This window comes from Suncus etruscus, chromosome 8 (genome assembly GCF_024139225.1).
Source record: "Suncus etruscus isolate mSunEtr1 chromosome 8, mSunEtr1.pri.cur, whole genome shotgun sequence".
NCBI classification, from domain to species: Eukaryota; Metazoa; Chordata; class Mammalia; order Eulipotyphla; family Soricidae; genus Suncus; species Suncus etruscus.
Genome location: NC_064855.1, coordinates 33,392,383 through 33,406,364, shown reverse-complemented (window position 1 = coordinate 33,406,364; position 13,982 = coordinate 33,392,383). Strand labels below are relative to the sequence as shown.

The 13,982-nt window shown below is 49.1% G+C and overlaps 2 protein-coding genes and 1 long non-coding RNA gene across 3 annotated transcripts in view; 1 reads left to right on the top strand and 2 right to left on the bottom strand.

Moving 5' to 3' along the window:
• The window catches only part of SQSTM1 (sequestosome 1), a 479,040-nt gene that overhangs the window by 6,700 nt on the left and 458,358 nt on the right, over positions 1–13,982 (top strand). The gene's annotated exons all lie outside the window — the stretch shown is intronic.
• LOC126015762 (uncharacterized) lies at positions 5–696 on the bottom strand. The gene is made up of 2 exons (XR_007498250.1): positions 392–696; positions 5–219 (listed from the first exon to the last, which is right to left on the bottom strand). It is a non-coding gene; the product is annotated as an uncharacterized LOC126015762 (long non-coding RNA).
• On the bottom strand, positions 4,314–12,931 carry MRNIP (MRN complex interacting protein). Its single transcript, XM_049778434.1, has 4 exons — positions 12,866–12,931; positions 7,149–7,208; positions 6,220–6,308; positions 4,314–4,371 (listed from the first exon to the last, which is right to left on the bottom strand). Exons 1-4 carry the CDS (start codon positions 12,929–12,931, stop codon positions 4,314–4,316), a joined length of 273 nt encoding a protein of 90 aa, XP_049634391.1.

The window sequence follows — 13,982 nt, the reverse complement described above, 5'->3', positions numbered from 1 at the left end:
AGCCTGGTGTGTGACACTGTTTATTTACAGTCTGGGCTGGAGGAGCCTGGCAGTGCTCAGAACTGGCTTTGTGCTCAGGTGAATGATCTGCAAAGCCAGCACTTTCCACCTCTAGGATCAGGGGTTCTCAGGAGGTGCACCCAAGGAAATGGTGCTGTGGCCTCGATGAGGGTGGATGCCATTGAGGAGCTCAGAATGGGTCATCATCAAAGTCCTCACCTGGGGCCGGAGTGATAGCACAGAGTTAGGGCACTTGCTTTGCACATGGCTGACCTGGGTTCAATCCCCAGCATCAAGCCTGCCAGGATTGATTCATGAGCATATAGTCCAGGAATGACTCCTGAGCACCGCTGGGTTTGGTCCCAAAACGACAAAAACTAAAAGTCCTCACCTGTTTGGAAGAGGTCAGCCAGCCTCCTGGGTGAGGAGCACGAAGGGGTCTTTGCACTTTTAGAGGATGTGTGTGCAGTGACTGGCCTCAGAAGCTGGGAATCAACTGCAAGGTTTCCACATGGGGACCTTGGGGCAGGTGGCTTCCAGTGGTTAGGAAGGGGACCCAAGGCCAACTCAGTAGGGCTTAGAGGAGAGGGAAACACAGCGTTGGGGCTCCTTTTCCTGGTAGCAAGAAAGAATCCAAGGTGGTCAGTCCCAGCCCCATTCCCAACACTTCATCTAGCTCTTGCTGGCCTGCTGCTGGGGCCAGTCTGGGAGCGGCTGCTGGTGATTCTCACTGTAGGATTCCTCAGGTACCCCAGAGGTCCTCCAAGGTAGTGCTCAGGGCTCTGAGGTTGCCAGGGATTGAATATCAGTTGGCTGCATGCAACACATTGTCACCTCATCCTATAAGGCCTCTAGAAGTTTCTTCGTAGGAAGGTGTAGGGATGAGGGATACTCACTGGGTCTCTAGTGACTATAAGGTATCAAGGATAGAACTTGGGGTTTCTGGCTGGAGAGATAGCATGGAGGTAAGGCAAGCACTGCCAGGATTAATTCCTGAGAGCAGGCACTTGCCTTGCATGCTGCCAACCTGGGACCTGATCCGGGTTTGATCCCGGCATCCCATATGGTTCCCTGAGCCTGCCAGGAGTAATCTGAGTGTGGCCAGGTGCGGCCCCCAAAGACAAAAACAAAAAAACAAAACAAAAAACAAACCTAACCCCAAGCCAAACTTAAGAGTTGGGGAGATAGCTCAAAGGTAGCCAAGCACATGTGAAGTCCTGAGTTTGGTGCCCGCATTATAGTCACCAGAACCTGAGAGGTAGGGGGTTAGGAAGTTCAAATAAGGAATAGAGCACCTGGATTCGATCCCAGGTGCCACACAGAATCCTGTAAGCCAGGATTACCAGGGGTAATAGCAGTGTGAACCACCTCCCCCTTCCCTTAGGTGATCTGGATTTGCTTCAGCTTTTCTTCAAAGCCTCTAGAAGCCACAGGGCCAAAACATGGGCATAGGGAATGGGTGGGACATGCTAGGTACCTCTTGAGTGAGAATTTCTGGCAGAAGGTGGCCTCAGGTTCCTGGTACTTGTCCCCCACCGCCATCTTTTCTTCAGGGCCTTTTTCCAGATACTTCTGCCAGCGGCTCTCTGAAGCACCGGGCTATGGGATAAAGGACGAGATGAGTCTTCACATGGGCTGGGGGGTGCCCCAAAGACCCTCCTCAATGGAGAAGTAGGGTGCTATTACAAGGAGAACATGCCAGAAGCCTCTGGCATGAGGCCAACCCAGGTTTCAGCCCTAGCCCCACATGGGGTCCCTGAGCTCCATCAGAAGTGATTGCTGTGACCGGAGCAATAGCACAGTTATAGGGGGTCTGCCTTGCATACAGCCAACCTGGGATGGACTCAGGTTCAATTCCCAGCACCCCAGATGGTCCCCGAGCCTGCCAGGGGTGAATTCTGAGTGCAGAGCCAGGAGTAACCTCTGAATACCGCTGGGTGTGGCTCCAAAACCAAACCAAACCAAAAAAAGTGATCCTTGAGCAAAGCCAGGTATGACTTCCGAGTACTGGGACAAGGGTCAATCCTGAGCCCAAACAGGAGTGATCGCCAAACCCAGAGGTAGGTGTGATGAATTTTAGTCAGTACTCCATATTATCCCCCAGACAGATCTAGGAGTGATACCTACTAAGCCCAAAGCCAGCAATGAGCCCTAAGCACAGCTGGGTGGTGAACTCCCAGAACTCTAGAATAAAAACAGTGGAGACCCCAGGCCCAGATGGTTGAATCCACATTTTATTTATTTTTTTTCGGTTTTTGGGTCACAACTCTCGGCAGTGCTCAAGGGTTACTCCTGGCTCTGCACCCAGAAATCTCTCTTGGCAGGCTAGGGGGGACCCTATGGGATGACGGGAATCAAACCATGATCTGTTCTGGGTTGGCTGAGTGCAAGGCAAACACCAGCCCTTGAATCCACATTTTAAGAGAGTAACAGAATGAGAAGCTGCAGACTTCAGGGTTATAACTCTGTATTTCTACTATCTTCCAATGAAAAGCTGCCCTTCTGAGGACATAAACAGCAAGAGAGAGACCAAGAGTAAGGGAGGATGAGATCAAGAGAGAAAGAGTGAGACAATCCTATGTATCCCACAGAGGTGATGGGAATCAGAGAAAGCAAGTGAGAGAGGGAGTGAGGAGGAAAGCAAGACTGTGAGAAAACAAGATTACTGGATGAGAGAGAGAAAGAGAAAAAGAGAGAGAGAGAAAGGGAGAGAGAGCAAGAAAGTGGGAGTGAGGGTAAGCAAGAGGGAGAGAAAGAGCAAAAGAGAAATCAGAGTAAGCAAGAACAAGAGATAGGAATGGAGTTAGAGAGATAGTGGACTGGGGGGCCAGAGAGATAACATGGAGGCAGGGCATTTTGCCTTGGCATGCAGACAGTGGTTGAATCCCAGCATCCCATATGGTCCTCCGATCCTGCCAGGGCAATTTCTGAGTGTAGAGTCAAGAGTAACATTTGAGCGCTGCTGGGTGTGACCCAAAAACCAAAAAAAGAAAAAAAAAAATGAGAGATAGAGGACTAAAGATGAAGAGTAAGGGAGCAATGGTCCTGTAAGCACTGCCAGGAGTGACTGAAGAGTTAGGAGTAACCCCTGAGCACCGCTGGTGTGGCTCCAAAACAAAGAACAAAACAAACAATTGAGAGATTGGGGCCAGACCAATAACATAGCAGGTAGGGCATTTGCTTTGCATGTGGTTGATTTGGGTTCAATCCCCGGCATCCCACATGGTCCCCTGTACCTGCCAGGAACAATTTCCAAGCGCAGAGCCAGAAGTAACCTAAGTGCAGGCTGGAGAGATGGTAAGGTGTTTGCCTTGCATGCAGAAGGACAGTAGTTCAAATCCCAGCATCCCAGGTGGTCCCCGGAGCCTGCCAGGAGTGATTTCTGAGCGTAGAGACAGGGGTAACTCCTGAGTGCTGCCGGATATGACCCAAAAACCAAAAAAAAAAAAAAAAAAAAAGTAACCCAAGTGTCACCAGATGTGCCCCAAAACCAAACCAAAAGAAATGGACCAAAGCACAGTGGGTAGGGTATTTGCCTTGCATACAGTGGATCCAGGTTCAATCCCAGCATTCTGTATGGTCCCCAAGCCTATCAGGAGTGATTTCTGAGTGCAGAACCAAGAGTAACCCCTGAGTACCTCTGGGCATGTTCTCCCACAAAGAAGAGTGAGTTATAAAAAGAACACTAAGGGCAGGGAGAAATGGGGTGAGTGTGGTGAAGCCCTAGGACAGTGAGAGTGAGAACAGATCAGTAGGACAGACACCAAATGTGTGACCCTGCCCCGCTCTGTCCTGGGGCAGGCTCCTTATCCCCAAGGAGCTATCAGTTCAGGCCTCACCAGCTGGAGAAATGGTTATATGTGTGTGTGTGGTGTGTGTGGTGTGGTGTGTGTGTGTGTGTGTGTGTGTGTGTGTGTGTGTGTGTGTGTGACATGCCAGAGGTGTTGGAACAAAATCAGTTCAGGGGTGTTGGTTTATGGAAAGGCACCAGGAGAGGGAAGTTGTGTGAACTGACCTAATTCTGCAAAACATGAGTCTTTCTCAGAGCTTTCTGTTCTTTAGCAAAAGTTACTGATCATGCCTAATGAGGTGTGTGTAGGGTGGCAGGGCTATGTTGCTTCCAGAGGAGCTGGGGGAGGCCTAGTGGGATGAGTCCCCCCCACTGTTCTGTCCAGCCTGCACAAAGCTCCCAGCAGTCCCCTGCACACAGCAGCAATGCCCCTCACAGGAGCCTCTGAGGAATGCAGGACTCAGGAGGTGTCTCTGGCAAAGGGCTGGAGAAACGAGGGGCTCACCTGCAGATTCGTGCTTTCTCAGCTGGGCTGAGCAATCTTCTCCTTGTTCTCATCCTGTGACCCTCCTTTCAAAATCCTGGGTTGGGGACAAAGACGGTTGAACCCCATCTTTAAGGAGTGGCAAGAAAGTGGAAGAGGGCAGGAGGGCTCAGAATGCCCCACTGAGGAAAGATCTGCTCCCTTGCACACACACAGAGCCTGGGTTCCAGGACTTGGAGAACATATGACCACATAGGATGGATCTAGAACCTTCCACAGGGACAAGTACAGGAAGTGCCAGAACTTGTATCTCAAATACTGCAATAGGGGAATCCCTAGCATAGCTGAAGAGGCCCGCAAATTGCATTGGGGGCCCATACCAGCAGTGCCACGGATTACTCCTGTACTTTCCTCAGGGATTACACCTGGCTCTGTACTCTGTGCTCAGGGCTCACTCTATGTAGATCTTGAGGGATTCTATGCCGTATTGGGCTGGGTCACCCACATGCAAGGCAAACAGTTCATGTCCTCTCTCTCTGGCTCCCTGCTTCATTTCTTTTTTTTTTTTTTTTTTTTTTTTTTTTTTTTTTTTTTTTTTTTTGGTTTTTGGGCCACACCCGGCGGTGCTCAGGGGTTACTCCTGGCTGTCTGCTCAGAAATAGCTCCTGGCAGGCACGGGGGACCATATGGGACACCGGGATTCGAACCAACAACCTTAGGTCCTGGATCGGCTGCTTGCAAGGCAAACACCGCTGTGCTATCTCTCCGGGCCCGCTTCATTTCTTTTTTTTTTTTTTTTTGTGGTTTTTAGGTCACACCCGGCAGTGCTCAGGGGTTACTCCTGACTCCATGCTCAGAAATTGCTCCTGGCAGGCTCGGGAGACCATATGGGATGCCGGGATTCGAACTGATGACCTTCTGCATGAAAGGCAAACGCCTTACCCTCCATGCTATCTCTCCAGCCCCCTTACTTTATTTCTGACTTCAGAGGGAACCCACTGTCAGCCTTAAACACCATAGGCGCACTTGCAGCGCCAAAGACAGAACTTGCTTCTCCTTCGGCACAGCTGGCTCTCTGGTTTGCCCATGGCTGCTTTGTAGAGGCTTATGAGACCTGGAACACTGAGATCTATCTAGGTCATGTTCCCGCACCAAACATATAGCAGTGAGTTGGGGCCAGGGAGTTAATGCAAAAGGGCAGAAGCTGTCAGTCATTGCTGCAGGAACCTAGGGTTGTAGTCCTGCCTCATACAGTGCACAATCCATCAGGATCCGGCCCTATCACAGAAAGTGATTCCTATTGCTGGAGATTCTCCAGTAGGTACCTGGGTGAGAGGCCAAAGCAATAGTACTTGCACTTGCCTTCTATGCAGGTGACCTGGGTTCAATCTCCAGCATCCCATATGACCCCTGAGTACAAAGCCAGGAGTAACCCTTGAGCATTGCGGAGTATTTTTAAGTTTAAACACTTAAAATACAAATAAAATGGGGTTGGAGATATACCACAGTGGAAGGGCGTTTGCCTTGAATGCGACTGACCAAGGATGGATCTGGGTTTGATCCCTGGTTCCCATATGGTTCCCTGAGTCTCCCAGGAGTGACTTTTTTTTTTTTTTTTTTTTTTTTTTTTGGGCCACACCCGGTGACGCTCAGGGGTTACTCCTGGCTATGCGCTCAGAAGTCGCTCCTGGCTTGGGGGACCATATGGGACGCCGGGGGATCGAACCGCGGTCCGTCTCCTAGGCTAGCGCAGGTAAGGCAGGCACCTTACCTCGAGCGCCACCGCCCGGCCCTTTTTTTTTTTTTTTTTTTTGGGTCACACCTGGCAGCACTCAAGGGTTACTCCTGGCTCTACGCTCAGAAATCATGCCAGGAGTAACCCCTGAGTGCTGCCGGGTGTGGCCCAAAAATAAAACAAACAAAACAAACCAGAATGAAACAGTACCTGGGTGACGTCTCTGAAAGCTGCCCCTGAAGCAGGTTTAGTTTCTGCACGTGGTTCCTACAGTCAGCTCCAGAGCCCTCACCGTAAGCCTGAGGTCAAAATATACGAGAGCTCTACCAAATGTGTAGGGAGGGCTGGAAAGCAGGGGCTAGGAAAGCAGGGGCTGGAGAGATAGTACAGCATAGTAGGGTGTTTGCCTTGCATGCAGCCGATTCAGGACAGATGGTGGTTCAAATCCCGGTATCCCAATTGGTCCCCATGCCTGCCAGGAGTTATTTCTGAAGGCAAAGCCTTCAGAGTAACCCCTGAGTACCTCTGGATGTGACCCCAAAACAAAACAAAAAAAACCCAAAAAAAGGAAAAAAGCACCTATGTACTTCTGCTTCTTCCAAAGGCCCACCAGAGTGAGCCCTGAGCACAGAGCTGGGAGTGAGGCTTGAGCAGATTCACAAGTGATTATAGAGCACTGCTGGGTTTTTTACACAACCTCTTTCCTTCCCAAAAGAAAACAAAAACAGTCCAGCAGAGAGAAATTCTCAATGAGGTCCAGAGGGCTTGAAGCAAGCAATTAGTACCGTGTGGAGAGTACTTGTACTCTACACAGTTATTGAACCAAGTTCAATCTCTGTTTATCTTATATAGTCCTCTGAGAATGCTTCGAGTAATTCCTAAGTCACCCCCCAAAATTAAAAACCTCCACAAAATAAACACATTCCAGCAGAGAGAGCTCTATATGGCATGTTAAGCCACAAGAGACCCGGACTTCTGAGGGGGCCACTGTGAATGTGGCATAGGATATAAGGGGTGTCCATGGATAGGGCTTGGAGTACATAGGGAGAAAATCTGGTCAGCAGGAAGATTCTGGCCAAACAGAGGTAGATGCAATGGGGTACAGGTGGGGCTCCTTGTAGGTTGTGCCTTGGACTCACCCGCAGAAATGACTGCTTCTCCCCACAGGCTTTGCAAGTCCACTTCTTGCTCTTTGATGCCTATAATGACACCAAATCATAGGGCTCAGATTCCTATTGTCCATGGGTACAAATTCAGGCAGGGGTAACAATTTAGGGGCTGGAGAAGGGAAGGCCCTCACTCTGCATACAGCCAACACAGGCTCAATCCCCAGCAACCTGTAGGGTCTCTGAAGCATTGTTTGAGTGATCCCTGAACACAGTGAGGAGTTCATCCTGAATATCACTGAGTGTGGACCCAGAAAGTATGCACTGGGCCATGATTTTACATCTAAGCAACCATCCCAAGGATACAAAAACATGGGGCCAGAGAAAGAGCACAGTGGTAGGTCGTTTGCCTTGCATTCAGCCAACCCAGGATGGACAATGGTTCGAATCCTGGCAACCCATATGGTCCCTCGTGCCTGCCAGGAGCAATTTCTGAGTACAGAGCCAGGAGTAACCCCTGAGTGCCACCAGATGTGATTTAAAAACCAAAGAAAAAACAAAACAATAACAAAAAAGAAACACAAAAACATTCATTTTAGGACCAGAAAGATAATAATAGGTTAAGGCACTTTGCTGTCAGCAGAACCAGGTTCCATTCCTGGTATCCAGTTGAGTCCCCTGAGCAGAGCCAGGAGGGATCCCTGAGCATAGAGCCAAGTCAGGCCCCAGCACAGCAAGGTGTAGTTTCCTGAACAACACTAAGTCCATGAATCTTATGGGGCAGTCACAATGTTCAACATTGCAGCCTGTTCCTAATTGGCAAGAGTGAACCAATCCAATAACAGGGAACAGAGCAGGGTCAAATCCTATATTCTAGGGGCCGGAGAGATAGCAAAAGGACGATGGTTCGAATCCCGGCATCACACATGGTTTTCCGAGCCTGCCAGGAGCGTTTTCTGAGCATGGAGCTAGGAGTAACCCTTGAGCGCTGCTAGGTATGACCCAAAAACCAAAAAAAAAAAAAAAAAAAAAAAAAAATCCTATATTCTAGATGTATCACAAATTAGACTCAGCTATGATATAAAAGGAAGTGTGTGCCGCATTGTGGATGAGATTAAGGTGGAAGGGTAGGGGTTATTCCTGGCTCCAGGTCCTGGCAGGCTCGGGGGACCATATGGGATGGCAGGATTTGAACCAATCACCTTCTGCATGAAAGGCAAATGCTCTACCTCCATGCTATCTCTCCGGCTCCCAGATGTCCTTTTTTTAATGGGAGGTTCACACCCAGTAGTGTTCAGGGGTTACTTTTGACTGGCTCAGGGAATCATAATAGAGTGCCAGGGATCAAACTCAACAGTTAGCTGTGTGCAAGGCAAGTACCCTACCTACTATGTTAGACTGCTTTGGCCTTGATCCTAGATGTTATTGCACATTAGCATCTACATTTTTTTTGGTGGGGGAGGGCAGGCACATCCAAAGATGCTCAGGATTTACAACTGGCACTACAGTCAAGAATTACTCCTGGGCCCAGAGAGATAGCACAACAGAGTTTGCCTTGCAAGCAGCCGATCCAGGACCAAAGGTGGTTGGTTCTAATCCCGGTGTCCCATATGGTCCCCCGTGCCTGCCAGGAGCTATTTCTGAGCAGACAGCCAGGAGTAACCCCTGAGCACCACTGGGTGTGACCCAAAAACAAAACAAAACAAAACAAAACAAAAAATTACTCCTGAGGGGGGGCGGAGCAATAGCACAGCAGTAGGACATTTGCCTGACGAAGATGGCATCCTGCTGACGCAGGATGGACATGGGTTAGATTCCTGGCATCCTATAAGGTCCCCCAAACCAGGAGCAATTTCTGAGCACATAGCCAGGAGTAACCCTTAAGCATCACTGGATGTGGCCAAAAAAAAAAATTACTCCTGGGGGCTAGAGCCATAGCACAATGGGAAGGGCATTTGCCTTGCATGTGGCCAATCCGAATTCAATCTTCTGCATCTCATACTACCCTGAGCTTGCCAGGAGCAATTTCTGAGTGCAGAGCCAGGAGTAACCCCTGAGCACTGCAGAGTGTATCCCAAAAAAGAAACAAACAAAATGACTCTTGGCCATGCTGGAGGGACCATATGGGATGCTAAGGGTTGAATCCATGTAAGGACAAAGCGAAGCAAATGCTCTGTCCACTTTATCATTGCTCTGGTTCTTACATATAAAACAAGGTCTAAAATAATCCCCCAACAGAAAGTCCTGTTTTAGAGTCACGTTCCTGGCTCTTTACTCTGAGATCACTCCTATCAATTCTTGGGGACCCGCTGCAGTACTGGGATAGAACTGGGACTATTTCACCAGATGCTCAGCATCGATTAAATTGCATATAAATAGCTTGAAGGGCAAGAGAATGTACAAAATGGTGGGCACAGGGGCTGGAGTGGTGGCGCAGGCTATAGGACGAACCTCAGTTTGATCCCTGGCATTCCATATGATTCCCCCAAGCCAGGAGTGATTTCTGAGTGCATAGCCAGGAGTAACCTCTGGGTTCCCTACACCAACCACCCCCCCTTTTCGGTTTTTGGGTCACGCTCACAGAGCTCAGGGGTTACTCCTGGCTCTATGCTCAGAAAATCGCTCCTGACAGGCTCGGAGGACCATCTGCGATGCTGGGATTCGAACCACTGTCTTTCTGCATGCAAAGCAAACGCCTTACCTCCATGCTATCTCTGGCCCCACCAAACCCCTTTTGATCCATTCTTTATAGGCTTAAAAGTAAGAAATTCAGTTTTATGCATGCTGACAGAAGGAACGCAGCAAACAGTTGTAGTGTATTTGCTCAAAGGAATACCACATAGCCAAATGGGAAGATGAAATTACAGTTAAGGGCAGAGAAATAATAGTGGGTAAGGTACTTGCTGTGTGTGTAGCCAACTCAGTTCTGATTCAATCTCCAACATCACAAAGGGGTCCCTGAGGGCTGGAGCCATAGTACAGCAGGTATTACTTTTTTTTTTTGGGGGGGGTGGGGCACACCCAGTGATGCTCAGAGGTTACTCCTGGCTATAGCTCAGAAATTGCTCCTGGCTTGGGAGAACACATGGGACAGAAATGGTGGTTTTGAAGTTGAAATGCTGAAGGCAGGGGCCGGAGAGATAGCATGGAGGTAAGGTGTTTGCCTTTCATGCAGGAGGTCATCAGTTCGAATTCCGGCGTCCCATATGGTCCCCCGTGCCTGCCAGGAGCAATTTCTGAGCGTGAAGCCAGGAATAACCCCTGAGCACTGCCGGGTGTGACCCAAAAACCACAAAAAAAAAAAAAAAAAAAAGAAATGCTGAAGGCATTGTGTGGTAACACAAAAGGTAGGGCTTTTGCCTTATACATGGCTGTCCCGGGTTCAATCCCTGGCATCCCATATGGTTTGCAAGCCTGCCAGGAGTGACCCTTGAGCACTGCAGTGTGTACCTCCCCCCAAAAAATGTTGAAGCATAATACTCTCATGAGTAGATGTCAATCTCAGTAAAAGTGAAGAAGCTGTATATTCTGGATTCAATTTCTGGCATCCTACATGGTTCCCAAAGCCAGCCAAAAGTGACCTTTGGGCAAAAAGCTAGGAATAGGCCCTAAGCATAACTGGGGTGCCACAGCACACATAAACTTTTAGGGGAGTTCAGCCCACCAGATATATCCTCAGATTTTCCTGGTGGGGAGAACTAAAATAACCCCCATGGGGTTCCTCAAACGGCCCGCTATGGATGCCTTTTTCCCCTGCGTGGATGGTTGAGAAATTTCCGAAGAGATGTTTGGCATTATATTATTTGGCTATCTCTCTCTCTCTTTTTTTTTTTTGTGGTTTTTGGGCTACACCCGGCGGTGCTCAGGGGTTACTCCTGGCTATCTGCTCAGAAATAGCTCCTGGCAGGCACGGGGGACCATATGGGACACCGGGATTCGAACCAACCACCTTTAGTCCTGGATCGGCTGCTTGCAAGGCAAACACCGCTGTGCTATCTCTCTGGGCCCGGCTATCTCTCTCAATTGTGGCCTCTATCAAATAATTTGGCTCATAAATTCCAGCACCAAAGATTACTAAGAGAACCCCTTTTCTTGATAATTATTTTGCACCTAAAAGCAAAGACAATGTTTTTTTCTTTTTCAAATATGTCCTTGCAGCTGCAGTTTCTGGTAATCAAGGTGAAGCCAGAAGGCAAACCCTGGGCTTTGACTCTCCTTAGAAAAAGGGAACCTGGGGCCGGAGAGATAGCATGGAGGTAAGGCGTTTGCCTTTCATGCAGGAGGTCGTCGGTTCGAATCCCGGCATCCCATATGGTCCCCCGTGCCTGCCAGGAGCAATTTCTGAGCCTGGAGCCAGGAATAACCCCTGAGCACTGCCGGGTGTGACCCAAAAACCACAAAAAAAAAAGAAAAAAAGAAAAAGGGAACCACACCTAAACACACCTAAGGGGATTTTGCTGCTTCCTTTACTTGATCTCTAAAACAATAGAGCCCAGCTCAGTGAAGACCCTGTTTCTAGATATTTTCTACTTCCTAATAATCCCCAATTTTGCATTCGAAATAAGCTTGCAAAGAGCTGCCTTGAGTTATAACTGTCTCCTTTGTAACTCAAAATCCTTATAGCTCACACCCATAGCTTAAGCATGTTTACTATTAAACTTTGCTTTGTGTGTTTTTGTTTTGTTTTTTGGGCCACACCCGGCGGAGCTCAGGGGTTACTCCTGGCTGTCTGCTCAGAAATAGCTCCTGGTGGGCCCGGAGAGATAGCACAGCTGCGTTTATCTAGCAAGCAGCCGATCCAGGACCAAGGGTAGTTGGTTCGAATCCCGGTGTCCCATATGGTCCCCCGTGCCTGCCAGGAGCTATTTCTGAGCAGAGAGCCAGGAGTAACCCCTGAGCACCGCCGGGTGTGGCCCAAAAACAAAAAACAAACAAAAAGAAATAGCTCCTGGCAGGCACGGGGACCATATGGGACACCGCTGTGCTATCTCTCCGGGCCCTAAACTTTGCTTTGTGATTGTAATTATTCGTCTATATACCTATGGCTGGTTTTACCCCTATAAATCCCTTGCTTAAAAAATTAAACTCCTGCCAGATGTGTTGACCCCACATACTCTGTGTATGGTTTCATTATTTCATATTCAGCCGCTCGTGTTACCCGTTTTCCTCTCGTGAGGCATTTGCTCCCCACTAGAAATGCTTAGATGCAAGACGCCTGCAGCACTGGGGAGTGGCCCCAAAAGGAAAACAAAATAGAACCATGGGCTTCAGACTTGAACAGGGCTAGAGTACCTCAGTCCAGGAATGATCCTAACCTATTATGAACTCGTATAACAAAAACCATTCTCCTCCCCCATTCCAATGAAGTACAAAACCATTTCGAAAGCCCCTTAAATTAGCCTCTCCACATCTAAGAAGAGTATTTTCAGGTACCCATTTGGGAGCAGGAGTAGAACCGTGAGGCGACAGGGATAGAACCTTAGCCGTGTCCTTATTTCCAGGACCCAGATCTTCTACTTTTCCATTTTTATTTTGGGCCACACTCCACGGTGCTCTGAGCTTAGAGATCACGCCGGGCGGGCTGGGGAGGGTCTTCCACTGTCATTTCCCAAGGCCGGAGCAATACCGGTGGGTAGTTTGCCCGGCACGCGCCAACCCTGGTTCGATCCCCGGCACCCCAAAAGGTCCCCTAGCATGCCAGAGTCCTCTGAACGTCGGATCTTTCAGCTCTGCCTTGCCGCCTTCCCCACCTGGTGCACCTGGAACAGGCGACAAGAGCAGCAGCGAAGGACACGGAAGTGCTGCGGCGGCGCCATGACAATCCCAGAAGCCTCAGCACGCGCGCATGGCCCGCCGGGAGCTCTGGTTCAGCGCCAAGACTCGCGGCTGGACCAATAGCGGCTCTGGCCCCGCCCACCAGGTGTTGGCAAACCCCGGAAGAGACCTGCGTGCGTGCTCAGGCTCCGCCCTCTTCGGGGACGTCAAAGCTCTTCGACACTGGCTTTCCCAGCACTTGGCCTCCAGCACCCGAGGCGCTAGGCTTCCAGTTTCGAACGACTGGAGCGCGCATGCGCCTGGCGAACCTGGACCCAGAAGCCGGAAGTTGCCGCTTCTTTTCTTCTTTTTTGCTTTTTGGGCCACACCCGGTGACGCTCAGGGGTTACTCCTGGCTATGCGTTCAGAAGTCGCTCCTGGCTTGGGAGACCATATGGGACGCCGGGGGGGGGGGGGGGGATCGTACCGCGGTCCCTTCTAGGCTAGCGCTGGCAAGGCAGGCACCTTACCTCTAGGGCCACCACGCCGGCCCCAAGTTGCCGCTTCTTGAGCTCTGGTGGCGCCTGTGTCGAATACAGGCTTGGGATGGGAAGGAGGGAGGGGGGCTTTGGGGGTGGGAATTTTGCACTGGTGAAGGGTGAAGTTCTGTTTCTGACTGTAACCCAACTATAATCATGTTTGTAAGCATGGTGCTTAAATAAAAATTTAAAACTATAAAAAAACACACTTTTTCTACTTTTTTATTTTCGTTTGCAATCAACAGGTGATGTTTTAAAAATCCAAAGACGTGTGTATTTTTCCTTGATAATGATTTAAGCATTTCCTTACAACTTTCACTTGGTAAGTAAGCAGTTTCAAAATCCACACTTATACATACATACAGAATAAAAATTATATTTAAAGTGTCATTATTGTATTGTCCATAGAGGCTTTAATGTTATCCTACAGGGTCAATATTTTGAATATTAGCTCAGGTTGCATGATGGCTTGCTGAAAATCTGGCTGCACGTTTGTACAGTAATTTATCATGAAAAGGCAAGATATTTCTTATTTGTATCCATTTATATTTCTTTGGTATCTGAAACTTACATA

Bases quoted from the DNA above. Each gene is read 5' to 3' on its own strand.
- MRNIP (XM_049778434.1), bottom strand. From the start codon at position 12,931: ATGGCGCCGCCGCAGCACTTCCGTGTCCTTCGCTGCTGCTCTTGTCGC. The intron at 7,209-12,865 runs GTGGGGAAGGCG...GTGTCATTATAG, and splicing joins GCCTGTTCCAGGTGCACCAG to GCATCAAAGAGCAAGAAGTG. The intron at 4,372-6,219 runs GTACTGTTTCAT...TCCCCAACCCAG, and splicing joins CTTTCAGAGACGTCACCCAG to GATTTTGAAAGGAGGGTCAC.